Here is a 15,186-nt window from a genome sequence, read left to right as displayed (position 1 = left end):
ACACGAGATACGTGCCGTTCTTATGCAAGTGTAACGACACCCATTCCATGCAATGCATCTATGTCACAATGACACGGGACACGAGATACGGCAACGACACCCATTCCATGCAATGCATCTATGTCACAATGACACGGGACACGAGATACGTGCCGTTCTCATGCAATTTTCCTCCATACTTCGTGACACCGAAAGAAATAGACTGTCATTGTGATCCAGAACACAAAATCTTTATTTTTACCTAGCAAGCTTCATGTGAGTTAGGATCCGCTAAACCGCTATTACACATTAGGGAATTATTTAATAGCAGTAACATTATGTTAATGTTCTATGAACTCTGCTTTAAAAATAAGATAAATTCGTGTGTTTCATACATTTGTTTCAATTTTTAATGCAAATTCATGAGACAATAATAATATTTTGACTAAAAGCCTCCACCTCTATGTTGAACAAGCACTAAAAGGGGAATCTCAAACTCTATGCGATGGTTGAAGAAATGGAAGTGGTAGAACAAAAACCCTTTCTTTTCCTCTTTTCCTTTTGTAACTCTCAGTATATTCTTTTCTTGTTTCAAGATATGCCGCTCGGTTTAGCTTTTGGGCCGATAGTGCTTGTACAGTTAACAGTTAGTTCCAATACCAGGCGCTTGCATGATCTGGTTCTAGATGAACCCAGGTTCATGCTTTTTAGGGGTTTATGGATCTTACTTTTACAGATCATGCTTGGAGCTGTGTTGAGAAAACCTCGATCGTTTGCATGTGCATATTACACTTTGGATCCTCAACTTCCAACTTCTTGACTACTAAATCCAAGTGAACATTTTGGCCCGTGATGGCACAAACTGGATCCAACCAATATAAAATCAAGGATGATCAACATTGAGTCAATTAGCTTTCAGGTAAAGCGAGAGAAAATTCCACCACCCAAATGAATGCCCAAGTCTATATCTTTCTCTCTATTTTCCTATAGTTCATGTCTGCTTTTTGTGTGTTTTGAGGTGGCACCCTCCTTATGCTTAAACTTGCATATTGGTACTCTCTTTTTGCAGTACAAAAAGTTAATGTTACAAAAGTTTGAAACAAATAGAGTCAATTAGCTTGGATTTGAGTCTCTCAAATACAGGTCTAACGTGCTTGGTGACTCTGAATACATAAAATTTTTAACTTCAGATATGATTCCAAATATGTGGATCCATTAGATATGATCTTGGGCAGTGAAGATCGGATTCAGAATCGGCCCTGGTTATTCTCGACCCTGGCCCGGCCCGCAAATCGTCTTGGCCCGACCCTAGAAAAAATCCTAGCTCTACCCTTGATCCAGAATCGGGTCCGACGTGACGCCAAGAGTGGAAGCAAGCACTGAAGAAAGCAAACAAGCATGTCAGATGATCTCCTTTTCTCCTTTCAAATAAATCATCATCAAACCTATCGTCCAAAATATGTAATTGACAGCTCCATTAAAGTTTATGCATTTAAATAAAAAAAGGAAAAGTTGATCCAATGCCTTTGCTGGTGAAGCTTTAGAGTCGTTCACATGGGACCCCAGTAAAGAAGTTAGTAGACAGGATGCAATATAAAAATTAAAAGATGAAAGAATTAAAAAGCAACGAGGGGACAATAAAGCATGGGGTATCGTCACTATTGCAGTTTAGAGTCAAAAGTTAAGTATCTAATATATGCTACAAGCGTAATGCTTGTCACATACAGTTATTAAACGACAAAGAAAAGAAAGGAAAATTGTATCGAAAGAATGTGACACCACCGATAAAATATTTTGCTTTGGAAAAGTTGGGTTATTATGGCAAACTCACAAAAGTTGAGTTTGTAAGGTAAAAGAATAAAAAACAATGCATGCACTCGTAACTTAGTTGAAGTTAATTGATTTTGAACAAAGTAGAGTAAACAATCTTTACAAATTAATACAATTCTTTTCCTCGAACGACGATGCTCGACAGAACTTCAACTCTAATACCAATTTGATGTCAAACCAGGAAGCGACCTTGTCAATTGACAAGCAACATTATATATATATATATATATATATATATATATATATATACGTGTGTGTGTGTGCGTGCTTGTGCGTGTGCGTACCTGTCATTTGGGCTGTATACAATATACTGTAATATTGACGAGCACAAAATTACTGACGGCAAGACATCAGGTCAGTATAAATGACTTTTGTCGACTACAGCACTCCATCAGTAAAAAATACGAACAAAACTATTGTGCCTCACTCGGCCGATTCAGAACCAAGTCAACCGAGTCTCAGGTGAGTTTTGGACTTTTGGTGTGAATCGCTTGATTTATAACTCGTAACCCAGTAACTTAACAGCGAAGATCCTACTGGGAATCTTTGGGTTTACCACTATGATTAGTACCAACAAGAGACATATTTCTTTAAGTATTTTGATTTTTAACCTGTCAATCTAACTAAAAAGTATATTCTGCAGGAACATTTTTCAATATAAAATGATCTTTGGAACTTGTGACTGTAACATGCACGCAGCTTTTCCCATGAATCTCCAATGTGCCAAAGTTTCATAACGACATGAATTACACTGACGTACTTACGGCTCCACACGAGCCGCAAATTTGGCCAGTTCCAGCGCTCAGGTCGAACTCTACTTGACTACACAAAATTGAACTCAATTTGTTTAACTCATTTAACTTGTTTAGCGTTAATTCGTTTAATTCATGTAAACATCAATTCGTGTAGCTTGTTTAACTCGTGTAACTTGTGAAACTGATTTTTATAATATTATATAAAGTACCAGTTTGTGAAACTGATTTTTATAATATTATATAAAGTACCAGTTTGCGAGTTGAGTCGAGTGTAAACGAGTCAAATTCATGAAACTTGATCTCGACTCTTTTATAAAAGAGTCAAGCATTAACCGAGCTTTTTTGAGCGAGTTCGAGTTGAGCCGAGTTGACTCGGCTCGTTGTGGAGCCCTAGAATTAAAAAAAAGAAAGTAAAAGTAAAAGAAAACTATGTGAAGGGAGCGGAGGTGGGAACTAATTCCAATTCCACAAAACCCAACGGTGATCAGATGTAGTACGCTGGAAAGAACAAAATCTTTTAAGTCTAACTCAGACCACTTGCACTTTTGAGTTGAGTGAAAACAAACCCCACGGTAATTTGTTTTATCAAATTCCTGAACTAAAGCGCTACTGAGCATGGCCGTGTCTATATTCGCATATGCAGATTCTCAAAAGACGGCTTAATATATTGTAATACACCAAAAACATGCTTAATTAACTGAACCTAATTCCAAATATCAAAGTATGAGCATGACTTTCTTATTCTTACACGACCTAGCGTCATTTTCTAATACATTTCTAACTACGGTCCCAACCACGGCAACATCCAGCAACACCCAAGACCCAACTCTGATGTGAAATATGATTGATTTAATTTCAATTTCTAACGCAGTGTTTTGCACTCTTGGCAACATAAAACCCTTCTTGTCCTTACCTGTAGGCCAAGCCTATTCCAGTTTGATCAAGTTGAGTTCCTGTAATTTAAACTCGACCCATTCACAAACTCGGATTCTTCACTAACCTCAAGCTCGACTTACTTAATCAAAATGAGTTTGAGTGAAGCTTGACTTGGCTCGACAGATTGAACACCCAGAGACCCACTCTATTCTAGTTTGATCAAGTTGAGTTCCTGTAATTTAAACTCGACTCATTCACAAACTCGGATTCTTCACTAACTCGTTCGAGTGAAGCTTGAGTTGGCTCGACAGATTGCCCACTCTAACTTGAAAGAATGCCTATGCATATGCTAAGAGTCAAACTGCTTTTTGGCAGCCAGCCGAAGCTCAATCCACCACACGTCCCATCCCTTGCACCATATTCTTCATTAGTTCCAGACATTCAAAAGAAGCTCGAAGTAGACAACATTCTTTACTAGAGAAAAAGCTAGAACCCTACGAGACTTCCTCAGGTGTACAAGGCAATTATCTTGTCATGATCTGTTTGGAGCCAGTGGAGAGACCTTTTTTTAAGTTTAAATGTCAAATTTTACCGAGCATTTATATATTAGAAAAAACTAAAAATTATTGAATTTTGTACACGTAAATAAAGTAAATTTAATGGGCTGGTACAGCTACGCATACAATTTCAATTGTCCAATCAAACCTTTTTCTACTTTTTTTCTTTTCTTCTAAACAAAGTAGCTTTAGAAATTGCGAGCACATATTTAAAGTTTTGACAACTACCGGCCGTTCAAGTATCCGGATGGCCGGACGATTTCACATCCTCTTGTTATTGGCAATTGCTACCGACTTTATTTTGCTTTCAATATAACAATTTGAAAAGAAAAGGAAGTTACCAATTTGGGTTCTAAAATCTGGACCACCCAAACGATCGATGACCAAGTTTGACACGGCGATAATATAAAAATCGATATTTCATGTTCAAAGTGGCCTTATCTTGATCTGCATGCAATATGGATTAATTATGCGATTTGTTTATATGAAACTGGGGCCCCTCAATGAATATTTTTTCGTTTGTATATCTCTATTGGAAAAAGAAAATACGCTGCGACATGTCGCCCTTTGACAGATCTCTACTCCTGGGCCCTGGCGGCTCAGTACATCATCCTCATGTTCTATATGCGATTAATTGTTAAGTAAAGTTGATCCATCCACTTAAACAAGTAACATCCTTATATAATATTGTGACCAAATGCTGTGATGTTAAATTTTAATCCATCCACTTAACAAGTAATTGTCCTTAAGAAGATATTGTTGTCAATAGAAAGCTCGGGTGGCCAGAAAATTTTAAGTACTTCGTTATCCATCTACAATTAAGTATTGGCGTATGGATATTGCACCACTATTGTTTGGTGATTTCCGAGCCAAGCAGAAACACCTTGAGAAATAATTGTTACATGAAGATTGTACACATACAAATAAACAAATATATAACTATGCAAAATCATTCAGTCATCTAACCACCAGTATCGTCCATCTCAAATAGACGGATAATCGAAAGAAAAATAAAGAGAAAAAGATGTAAACGAATATAATGACTAAAATACTCATTACTTTTTTTTTTTCTTGTTTTTCTCTTAACTGTTTATCATTATGAACCAAATCGCTTTGATCGGTTACCTAAATGACTCTCTCTCTCTCTCTCTTTATATATATATATATATATATATATATATATATATATATATATATATATAGAGAGAGAGAGAGAGAGAGAGAGAGAGAAGGTAAGAAAAAAAACCTCTCAAGTGGAAATAAACTGTTTCTCCGTTTGAAAAACATATAGAAAGTTGATCAGATTGCTACGTAAACCAATGATATTTTAGAGTACAATTTTTTTAATTTACAAGTTGATGATGGGAAGCCATTTCAAACATCGGCTATACAATGACGGTAGAGGAAACGATAAACTACGTAAATTATTTTAGGTTTGCATGCCCTGTAGTTTGATAATTGAATGATTCTAGAAGAACTGATTGCTAAATTAACAACATTTTCTTCAAAACCGGCAAAGGCAAACTTCTTCAAGCACCAAAAAGCCGGTGGTTTTCAACCCAACACTAACAGGTCAATGTTTCTGTGTAGGTTCTATTTGTGTTGGAAGTGAGACTTGTTTGTTTTTAATGATGAATGACATATCTCTTTGTCCTTTTCACATTGGTGGATGAATAACGTGATGCTGGATGAATAACGTGATGTAACATAGACATGTCTTTTGTTTGATTTTCGTAGATATCATTGTTCTATTGACATCGAACATTTTTCGTAGATGCTATTTTGGCATTGAAAATTGAATAAGGCCAAGTGTTTGTGGTTTAAGTTAACGGGTGTTTGCCCTCTCACCACCCTTTCTCTCTCTTAGCTAACCAGTGTTCTCTCTGTCTCGTCGCGCTTGAGTTTCGGGTCCACCTTTTTACCCCTTGCCATTTTTTCTTTAGTGTTCTTACTTCTTCCTGACCTTTCATTGTTAGTAGTTTTTCTGATCCACCCTTCATTCATCTTTTTTGTCTTTTCTATCATTCTTTCCGCCTGGCGGTTTTCTGGGGTCGTGTCTAGAGATTGTGGCTTATTTCAGCTTGATGGTGCATTTGGAAAGAGCGCAACAATAGCTCGTTTTGTGCAAGGGGATGTTCATTTTGCCATTCGGCTACGACATCATCCTTCGTCTGCGACTGGGTGATTGCGTCGCTCCGTCTCCCCACTCTCTCTGCGCCACTCTTATTTTGTTTTACTTGTACATTGTATTGTATATTTTGTTTCTTTGCTTATGTTTTGCAGTTGTTATTGTATTGAGGGACTTCTTGTCCTCAAATTTTGGTATAAATTTTCATTTTATCGGCTCTCTCCTTCTCTAGATATTCAACTCTTTCTTTCCTTCATAGCAAAAAATAAATTTATGGTTTTCTTTCATGACCCGAGAGGTCAAAACTGTATCTTCAAAATACATATAAAGAGATCTTGACGTTCTAATTGTTTAGTCATAAAGCGGTGGCATACGTGTCTGAAAAGTGAAAACGATTGCTCAATGAAGAACAGAACAATGGAAAGAGATCTTCAGTTTTCTTCCCTTCTGCTTTTACTTGCGAGCCGAATTAGTCTATAGCTAGAACAAGAGAACGGATCTTTCTGGTGATTATTGGTCTGGAAAAACCTGGGTGATTGATTGAACAAATTTGTAGACAGAAGAAATGAGAAAAGTAAAGGAATGAAAGATCATAATTTGGTTTTAACAGGTTTTTTTTAAGATGATGTATGCATGGAATCAGAGCGAGGCTTAATCATGGAAGTTGATTGACTACTACCAACATAGTTGTTAATGAGGACATGGTTTTGGAAAATTTTTGGCAATTTTAGCTGACCAGAATTAGACCAAATTCGATTTTGTTGTCATCATATATAAATGGATTCCACTGCTAAAGTAAGATTGAAGATTAGTCAAATCAAGTAGCACATTCGTAAAAGCGAAAATAAAAGTGGATCATAGAAGTATTTATTCCACATCTGCTTGTAATCCCTAACGCAGACATAATATCCTTGGTAATGCGGTTTATGAACATGACATCTTTTTGATCGATTTCTTTTGTTAGGTTTGTCCATATCTAAAAAGCTATAAACCTGTAATGGCTTCCAACTTTCGATTGAACTTTTTAAAACGACTTTTTTTTGCTCACATTTGATCTTGAAAATCTTCCTTTTAAGATTTGATCATTACATCTCCTACCGTGCTCTTTCACTTTTCTTGGTCTTCAAAATTTTCTTTGAACATCAAGCCAACTGAAACATCTGCTTCATGTACCTACCCAATCTTAATTTTTATTTAAGATCCAAGAAGATCCCATTTGAATCATTGATGACTAACTATGTAAAGTACTCACATATGATGTAAGAACCTGAACTTTTAAAAATCACTAGGCAATACATATTAATATGCATTCTAAATCTGTTAATTCACACATTTAAATACATTAATACCTTAAATTGACATTTTAAACTTTTGTTCTTGTCTCTTTATTAAATATAGAATGTAAATTATAGAGCTCTTCATTCTTTCAACCATGTTCAAGGGGAAAATCGAACACACCAGCAGTTGCATGCTTCAGTATCTGCTTGAAGTTATAAGCAATGGTACTGCAAAACTACTCCTTAATTTCCAATGAAGAGAGAACTGAAGAACTAAATAATATGAGAAATACTTCTAAGTAGTCATTTACAGGTTTAGACCCACCAAACAAGGGCCCATCTTTTGAAACAAAATCTGGATCTTAGTGGCATAAGGTTCCGTATCTATATGCAACTGGGCAGACCTTGATCAGGCTTTGGATGTAGTGCCAGTTCTAAAACCAAATGCGTACTAAATCCAAATCCAATTAAAAATCAAATTGGACTTTCTATCTAACTAAATCTGATGGTTTGATAAGCTAAAAGCCATCCTTTTGCTTCTACTGCCTTGGTCCTGTTCTGGATCTTAATTATTCTAAAACCCCAATAAAAGAAATGGGTCAAATAAAAACTGATCCAGATCCAAACTGATCACTTACACTCCCAACTCTTGCTCAACCTGAATCCAGATCTCATCTATCGGGTTCAGGAAAGGAGAATTGTTTCATTTTCTACGCCACGAACTAATCACCAGATCAAGTCCATACCAATTTTACAGATTGAAACTGCGTTAAAAATTGGTTTAAAATAAGTGGGACGTTAAGAACCAGACCAAAGAAACAAACGGAGAATGAATGATATACCGCGTTATTTCTTCGAGATGAACTGAAAACGTTGCTTCCGGCCGAGCCTAGCAATCAACCAACGACGTTGGTCCGAACCGTCCACGGCCCCTCCCCGAACCCTGACACGCTTACCCAAACCCCGGGAGCGGAAGAGGGAGAGAGAGATGCTGAGAAGAAGCAGATTTTTGAACATCCCGATGGTCATGGGCGCTGTCCTGTAAGATCTAAGGCCTCTCAACCTTTCTTCTTGATGGTGCTTGCTTTTGTTTTCCCTTTTGCGTCTTCTGCTCGGGCTTTTATTCTTCTTATTCTTCTTCTTTTTTACGTTCTTTTTCTTCTTAACTTGGGGCTTCAGACTTTCAATTGCAATATATGCAGCACACCTGTTTGTGACTTGTTGAATTTTGTTCTAATAAACGTATGTTGAAGCCCTAATTTTTATACCCTTTTTCTGTAGTTTGATGTGGGTTTCGATGTCTTCTGGTTTATGAACGTTGGGAAGGAGAGGCACCATCTTTAGTTTCCGATTGTAAGTCATGGAATGTGGAGTTCTTGGTTGGCATGAACTGTTGCTTGCGTGGTGACTCTTGATTCTTGGTGTTGGATTGGCCGTTTTGAGCTTGTAAAACTTTTTAGTTCGATTCCATTGTGGTAATACACGGGAGAGGTTAGTTTGAGTAGGAGACACTCTATTTCTGGTAAAATTGTTGTTAATATGAGGGTTTCTCCCCTGCATGCGCTTCAATGGGATCCTTCGTGGGTAACTATGAGTTTTCGTTTCTGTCCATGTTAGTCCAACTTGGAATAAAACAGTGTTGATGGTGATTGTCTGTTCGTAGTTCTTATCTGGTTTTTTGAAGCAGTAAACTGGATGTTTTGGGTTCAACTTTACATTGCAGCATCCATTTGGGCGATTGTGTTGGTGTGCTCTGGAATATAGAGCCAAGCCAGCTGAGAACTCGTTTTGTTCATCTGATTAGGAGTGACAATCATCCTTTGTTAGTATCTAATACCCTTACCAGTTACCAGTGTCTTGTGCTTCACGTTAGCTTCCTGATCTCAGTATTTTATTTCATTACACGATCTGATGCTTTCTGCCTGCCTTGCTGAGCTGCTTCGTTAGTTAATTACCTCCATTACGACCATTCTGTTGCACAATTCAGTCTTTGATTTTCTATTTCTCGCCCATCCCAACCTCTCCTAACACAACTGAGAACATCTTAGTTCAACACACCAGGCAGGCTGTAACATTCCAGTTTTCAAGCATAGTCAAGTTCTAGGTACACATTTGCACTTTCATGTTTACCTACTGTTATTTCAGACCTACTAGAGGTTTTATTTAAATTTATGTGTTAGCCTTGAGTTTCAGTTACTGGAAACATCTTTTTTCTTTTTTTTTTCTCTGTAATTTTAAATAATTTGATTAGTCATTAGACCATCTCTCTACCAAATACAAGCTGCTGGTTGACTATTCTAAGTTCACAAAAATTTTCTTTCTCGACGTTCTTCTGTTGTTATAGTGAATTAATTCCCACCTATTTCTAATGGTTAGACCAGTTCCACGGAGGATATGGAAACATGGATAAGTTGAAGACTTTCACGCACTTATCCATGGTTGTATCATCATGCTAGAGTGAGGTTGAACAATAATGGGGACCCTTTTTAACTAAATACTCCTTTGAATATATCTGCTGAACGTATTCCTAACTTATGTCATATAGAACTGAAGAATGGGAACATTAGAAACCATCTGAAGTGGTTCAAGGAACAAAGTTGTGTAGCTGATCGAGGAACAAAATATGTCTGGTTGGAATCATGCAATGGAAGATATATCGTGTGATTATGCAATATTGGTCCCACATGCCATGGTGCATGGAAATTTTAAGCATATTGGGTGCATATGCATGTAGCAAGTTTTGGTGTATCCTCTGATCAGATAATGTGGATAGCCCAATATATTCATTGTGGCTGGAGATCTTATAGTCTGTAAGCTACCTACACTGGATTCCTACCCCTATCCAAGGTTGGATGAAAAATTTTCCTTGTGTGAGGAGTTGATGCCCTTGATCATTAAAATTTCTATTTTTTCATGGTTAAACGGGAATAGCATTGATCTGAGTATGGTATATCATTAGTTATAGGACTTTAGCAGAAAATAGCATCGGTTTTCAGAACCAGTGCAAAGGAGAGAGCAAGAATGAGAAATAAAAAGGTAGAGAACGCTGTTGATATGTCTAAAGATGCTTTAAATTCTGTATGCAAATCTGTGATATCTTTGTAAAGATATAGGTTTGTGTGACATGCATGTTGTGGAAGATGAGATGAGAAGAAAATCTTCCGAATCATCAATGTGAGGAAGTCAGGAAAGTATAAAAGGATGATTAGAAGTTGTCAGTAGATTGTCTTGCATTCCAGCTTATAACATTGGAGCCTCCAGGAGATACTTCTTGCACGTGAAAATGCCGTTTATGTTATTCAGCTACAAAAATCAGAGACCATCTAATCCGCACTAAGGATGTCAGCCTGACAGGGCCATGTTATTCATGTTGCTCTGAAACTTGTTGGCCTTCGCCAAACATTGTCTTTTTGGACTCACAAGAAAGTAGATTTTTCATATAATTTTGCTGGCTATGTAAATTTTTATGTTTGATTGTTGCAGTTGTCACCATTTGATTTCCTTTATTACTTGGTTTCATGAGTCATTTTATGATTTCTTGCAGGATTGGAGTTGTCTCTGGCAAGGCAATATTCGGTCCTCCATTGGAAGAGTACTGGAGAAAGAAGCTTGAAGAGGAGGCGAAGACGAATGCTGAAACAAAGTAGCTTAAACTGACTCTTGCTAAGATAAAGTTCACTCTGCTTAATGGCATATCTTTATGCTCTTATAATGTAATTTTATTGTTTCCATTGAAATGAATAAATATGATCTCTCGTCGCTGATGCCGTCTCTTAATTCATATGAACCATCGTTTGAACAGACGACACCAGAGCCAGCAATTTATCCAATTCTGAGCCTAGAACAGCCGCAAATAAATGGTTTTGTCCGTCTGAGTCAGAGATTCTTTCCTTGGAGTTGTCTCTGCATTTTCTTGTTTTATCCTGTGAACATTATGTTCTTGGCTTCCTGTGAACACCAAAAATCATGCTACTGTTTGGTAAAAGTCTTATTTCTTCCAAGAACGCTGAACCCAGCTGGAAGAATTGGATCTTTGCATGTGCTGGGTCTATTTACTCCTACCATGTTTGGCCTCCTACCTGAAACTTGGTACTTTATTTATTTTCTGCAATCTTAGCAACCTTTACATGAATTTGGATCTTAGAAGAAATAATGGGCTACCCAATCAACCGTTGGATTTTCATTGCCTTTTCTCCCCTCATATTTGTTATCATCAAGCAGTGCTAGAAATTTGGAAACTTGAGTTCTGATGTCCATGTATATATTAAAGCACAGTCGACATTCAATGTTAAGGTATCAGGATCTTACTCTAATCTGAAAAATGTTTGTCAGCGAAAGCTAACCATTCATTCGTTTTCAAGTTATAAGCTCGGGATAAGTAGGCATACACCTACCAGCATATTTCTAAAAATACTCATGTAAGACTGTACACAAAATAACAGATATTCATGATGTTTATATTTAAAGTTTGATAAGAAGAAGATGTTAGTGGTAAAACTCTTTTAAGGTAGGTTTATCGCCCCAGGTGCTATACTAGACCCCTGCTCGCTCAAGTGATCATGGGGCAATGAGTTGTGGAGCTGCTCCATATAACTGAACTCAAGCTCATCCAAGTTTAAACACTAAAACTAAACTAACGTTTCAAAGAATGGGTTCTGCCCCACGGTGATCCACCTGCTTCCACCCGTGGAGAAAAGCATGCATACTGGCAAAGCCACAAATGATTCTGCAACTAGTGGTGGTGGATATCTCTCCACCGCAGCATCTTCCTTTTCTATACTGTCGCCAACGTGACAACGTCACTAATTAGGTCTACGAATATTGATGCTTGGATCTAAGAATTACTCAATTGAGCTAGAGAGGCAATAAAGTGCACTATATCTTCAACATATGGCATTCAAGGAATCTCCAACTTTGACATCTTTGCCAACAATATGGCCATGCCTCCATGTGGAGAACTAGAGATGTCAAATTCTAATCAGATATGCTCTTCATCATATCTATTTTTTAGATATCACATACTTGGATTTGAATGTGAGCAAAGAAAAGTTATATTTGAACCTCAATCCAAAATCCGATTTCACAATCTGAATCTAGTTTTGACATTCATATCCAAATCTGAATCCAAATTTCAAACCAAATCTAGACCATTTTAAAAATGTAAGAACATTGAATATAAGACGTTTATTTTAAACTAAATTTGATTCAAATATCAGATATTTATATATATCTGAATCTGATTCCAATCTGATATCAGTTTTTAAATCTGATTCGGATCCAATCTTTTAAGAAAATTTTATTTTTTATTTTTTTAAAATGATCCGATATATCCAATCTAAACCAAACTATTGACATCCCATCAAGAATGATCATATGCAAGAAAAATTTGGTGTGTGTGTGTGTGCAAGTACATGTACAAAATATAAAAGGATATATATATATATATACATATATATTATATGGGGCGGCGCACTAAACCGACCTACGCATCAGCAGCACCAGCACCATAGAAAACTTTTAAGGTCCGCGAAACGCTTTGGCACAATCAAAACTCCCCACCGGCGCATTAGTGGGTCTTGCCTATCAACATCCTGCGCCATCATATTGGAGGCGACTTCCACTACTCAGGTCAGAGCCCTCGACCAATCTCTTTCACTTCCCCCTCACAAGTCACAACCCAAATGCCCCACTATCCTTCTAAGCTTGCTCTTCCACCACATATTCAATCTCCAAACAGTTGGTTTTCTTTTCCCCCGATCTTCGTCTATAAAGACTACACCAACCTACGTTGCCTCCGCACACAACTCTCCGCTTGTCCGAAACCATTTCCTTCTTCGTATTCTGATCCTACAAGGAGATGGGAGACATGCATTCCCTCTCCAACTTCTTCCTTCTTCGATCTCTCGTTTTAGTGGCAGCAGCTTCCTTCTTCTCCTTCCAACCGGCGACGTCCAATTTCTTCAGAGATGTGGACGTCACCTGGGGCGGTGGACGTGCAGTCATTGCCGGAGACGGCCAGCAGCTCAGTCTGTCCATGGACAGGGCTTCCGGCTCCGGCTTCCAGTCCAAAAATGAGTTTCTCTACGGGAAATTCGACGTCACGCTGAAGCTCATTCCGGGAAACTCTGCCGGTACCGTCACAGCATATTATGTGCGTATAATTTAAATTGAAATGTGTCAGCTATCTTTATTTAACGAATGAATTTTTAGGTTTATGCCTGCATGGTTGTTTTTCAGTTTTTGTGTTACTAAAAACTATCACAAAGACAATTGCTTCGACTGCGTTTTTTAGCAATAAAATGTACCTTTTTGCGACGGTTTGTAACATTAATATAAAAGAAAGCTACAAAGATAGCCAGTTTATTTCAATTTTCTTTTATATGTTTTATATAGATTAATTTGCAGCCATTTAAATTTAAGATGGGAGTCCAAAAAACGATGTTGCAAGATTGTACTATAACTCTAAGGATTTCTCCTGGGGTTCCGACTTTATCTTTTTAAACCGAATCCAAATTCAAGTTCTGAATATTGGATTTCAGTTGGATATCAATCAGATTCAGATTCCGACTCTGCTAGGAACCTTTTCCGAATCTTAATCTGATCCAATCCATCGAATCTGGATCTCATGGGATCCGCATGTCGTGATTTTAGTAATTGTCCATGCAGCTATCTTGCCAAGGCCCGAAACATGATGAGGTGGATATGGAGTTCCTTGGAAATCTTAGTGGCCAGCCCTACATTTTACACACCAACCTCTACACTGAAGGCCAGGGAAACAGAGAGCAGCAGTTCTATCTATGGTTCGACCCTACCCAGGACTTCCACACTTACACCATCCTGTGGAACCCATACCAAATAATGTAAGTATGCCTCATAATATATAATATATATGTATATGTATGTATGCAAGTATATATAATGTAAGTATGCTTCATAATATAAATAAATATTTATATATATGTGTATGTATATAATTTGATTAAACAAAATCATTTTGTAGGTTTTACGTGGATGGAACACCCGTAAGAGTGTACAAGAACATGGAGGCATCAGGCATCCCATACCCTAGCAAGCAGCCCATGAGATTGTACTCAAGCCTGTGGGATGCAGAGGACTGGGCTACAAGGGGTGGGTTGGTCAAGACAGACTGGAGTCAGGCCCCCTTCACTGCTCAGTTTCGTGATCTGACCATTGAAGCTGGTGCGCGGACCGGCTCGGCCGCACGGATCAACAGTCATGGAAGAAGGAATTTACCAACATGGATGAACCAGGGCCTTGTCAATTCCTATGCAGATCAAGAGAAGCTGGCATGGGTGCAGAAAAACTACATGGTATACAATTACTGTAATGATCTGGGGAGATTTCCTCAGGGTCTGCCAAAGGAGTGTTCAAGTGGACTTACCTAACTAATGTGTGCCTGTATGACTACATCTTATCTATGCAAATAAATTTGGCCCTTGTGAAACAATTTAGGAAGAAAAATAAATACCATCCAAAGATTACATCACATTGAAGAGATCTGAAGGTACAATCACAGAATGGGGTGCCTATTGATGTCAATGGGTTGCGTGGAATACAATATCTGATCCAGATTTGAACCCCAATGGTAATATTAGATAAAAAAATCAGTAACTAACTTCAACCTTACCATGTTATTTTCTTGCTGAACATGAGAGACATCTCAATCTATCATATGTAGAAATTCAATTTTGATGTTATGTTCTACATAATGAAATCTCAAACTCGACACATAACCGGATTAAGCAATATCTGATTAGTACTAT

The 15,186-nt window shown here is 37.6% G+C and overlaps 1 protein-coding gene and 1 long non-coding RNA gene across 2 annotated transcripts; both read left to right on the top strand.

The window, feature by feature from the left end:
• Positions 1 to 8,232: 8,232 nt before the first annotated feature.
• On the top strand, positions 8,233 to 11,163 carry LOC116250199 (uncharacterized). Its single transcript, XR_004171347.1, has 2 exons — positions 8,233 to 8,443; positions 10,947 to 11,163. It is a non-coding gene; the product is annotated as an uncharacterized LOC116250199 (long non-coding RNA).
• A 2,025-nt stretch (positions 11,164 to 13,188) lies between these two features.
• On the top strand, positions 13,189 to 14,870 carry LOC116250198 (probable xyloglucan endotransglucosylase/hydrolase protein 23). Its single transcript, XM_031623685.2, has 3 exons — positions 13,189 to 13,553; positions 14,069 to 14,262; positions 14,403 to 14,870. The coding sequence occupies exons 1-3, from the start codon at positions 13,260 to 13,262 to the stop codon at positions 14,806 to 14,808; spliced, it is 894 nt and encodes a 297-aa protein (XP_031479545.1). The 5' UTR covers positions 13,189 to 13,259; the 3' UTR covers positions 14,809 to 14,870.
• The last annotated feature ends 316 nt before the right edge of the window (positions 14,871 to 15,186 follow it).

Source organism: Nymphaea colorata, chromosome 3 (genome assembly GCF_008831285.2).
Source record: "Nymphaea colorata isolate Beijing-Zhang1983 chromosome 3, ASM883128v2, whole genome shotgun sequence".
Taxonomy (NCBI): domain Eukaryota; kingdom Viridiplantae; phylum Streptophyta; class Magnoliopsida; order Nymphaeales; family Nymphaeaceae; genus Nymphaea; species Nymphaea colorata.
This window is presented reverse-complemented; position numbering and strand designations above follow the sequence as displayed.

Coding starts and splice junctions, on each gene's coding strand:
- LOC116250198 (XM_031623685.2), top strand. CDS start 13,260: ATGGGAGACATGCATTCCCTCTCCAACTTCTTCCTTCTTCGATCTCTC. Junction 13,554..14,068: donor GTACCGTCACAGCATATTAT/GTGCGTATAATT, acceptor TTGTCCATGCAG/CTATCTTGCCAAGGCCCGAA. Junction 14,263..14,402: donor TGGAACCCATACCAAATAAT/GTAAGTATGCCT, acceptor ATCATTTTGTAG/GTTTTACGTGGATGGAACAC.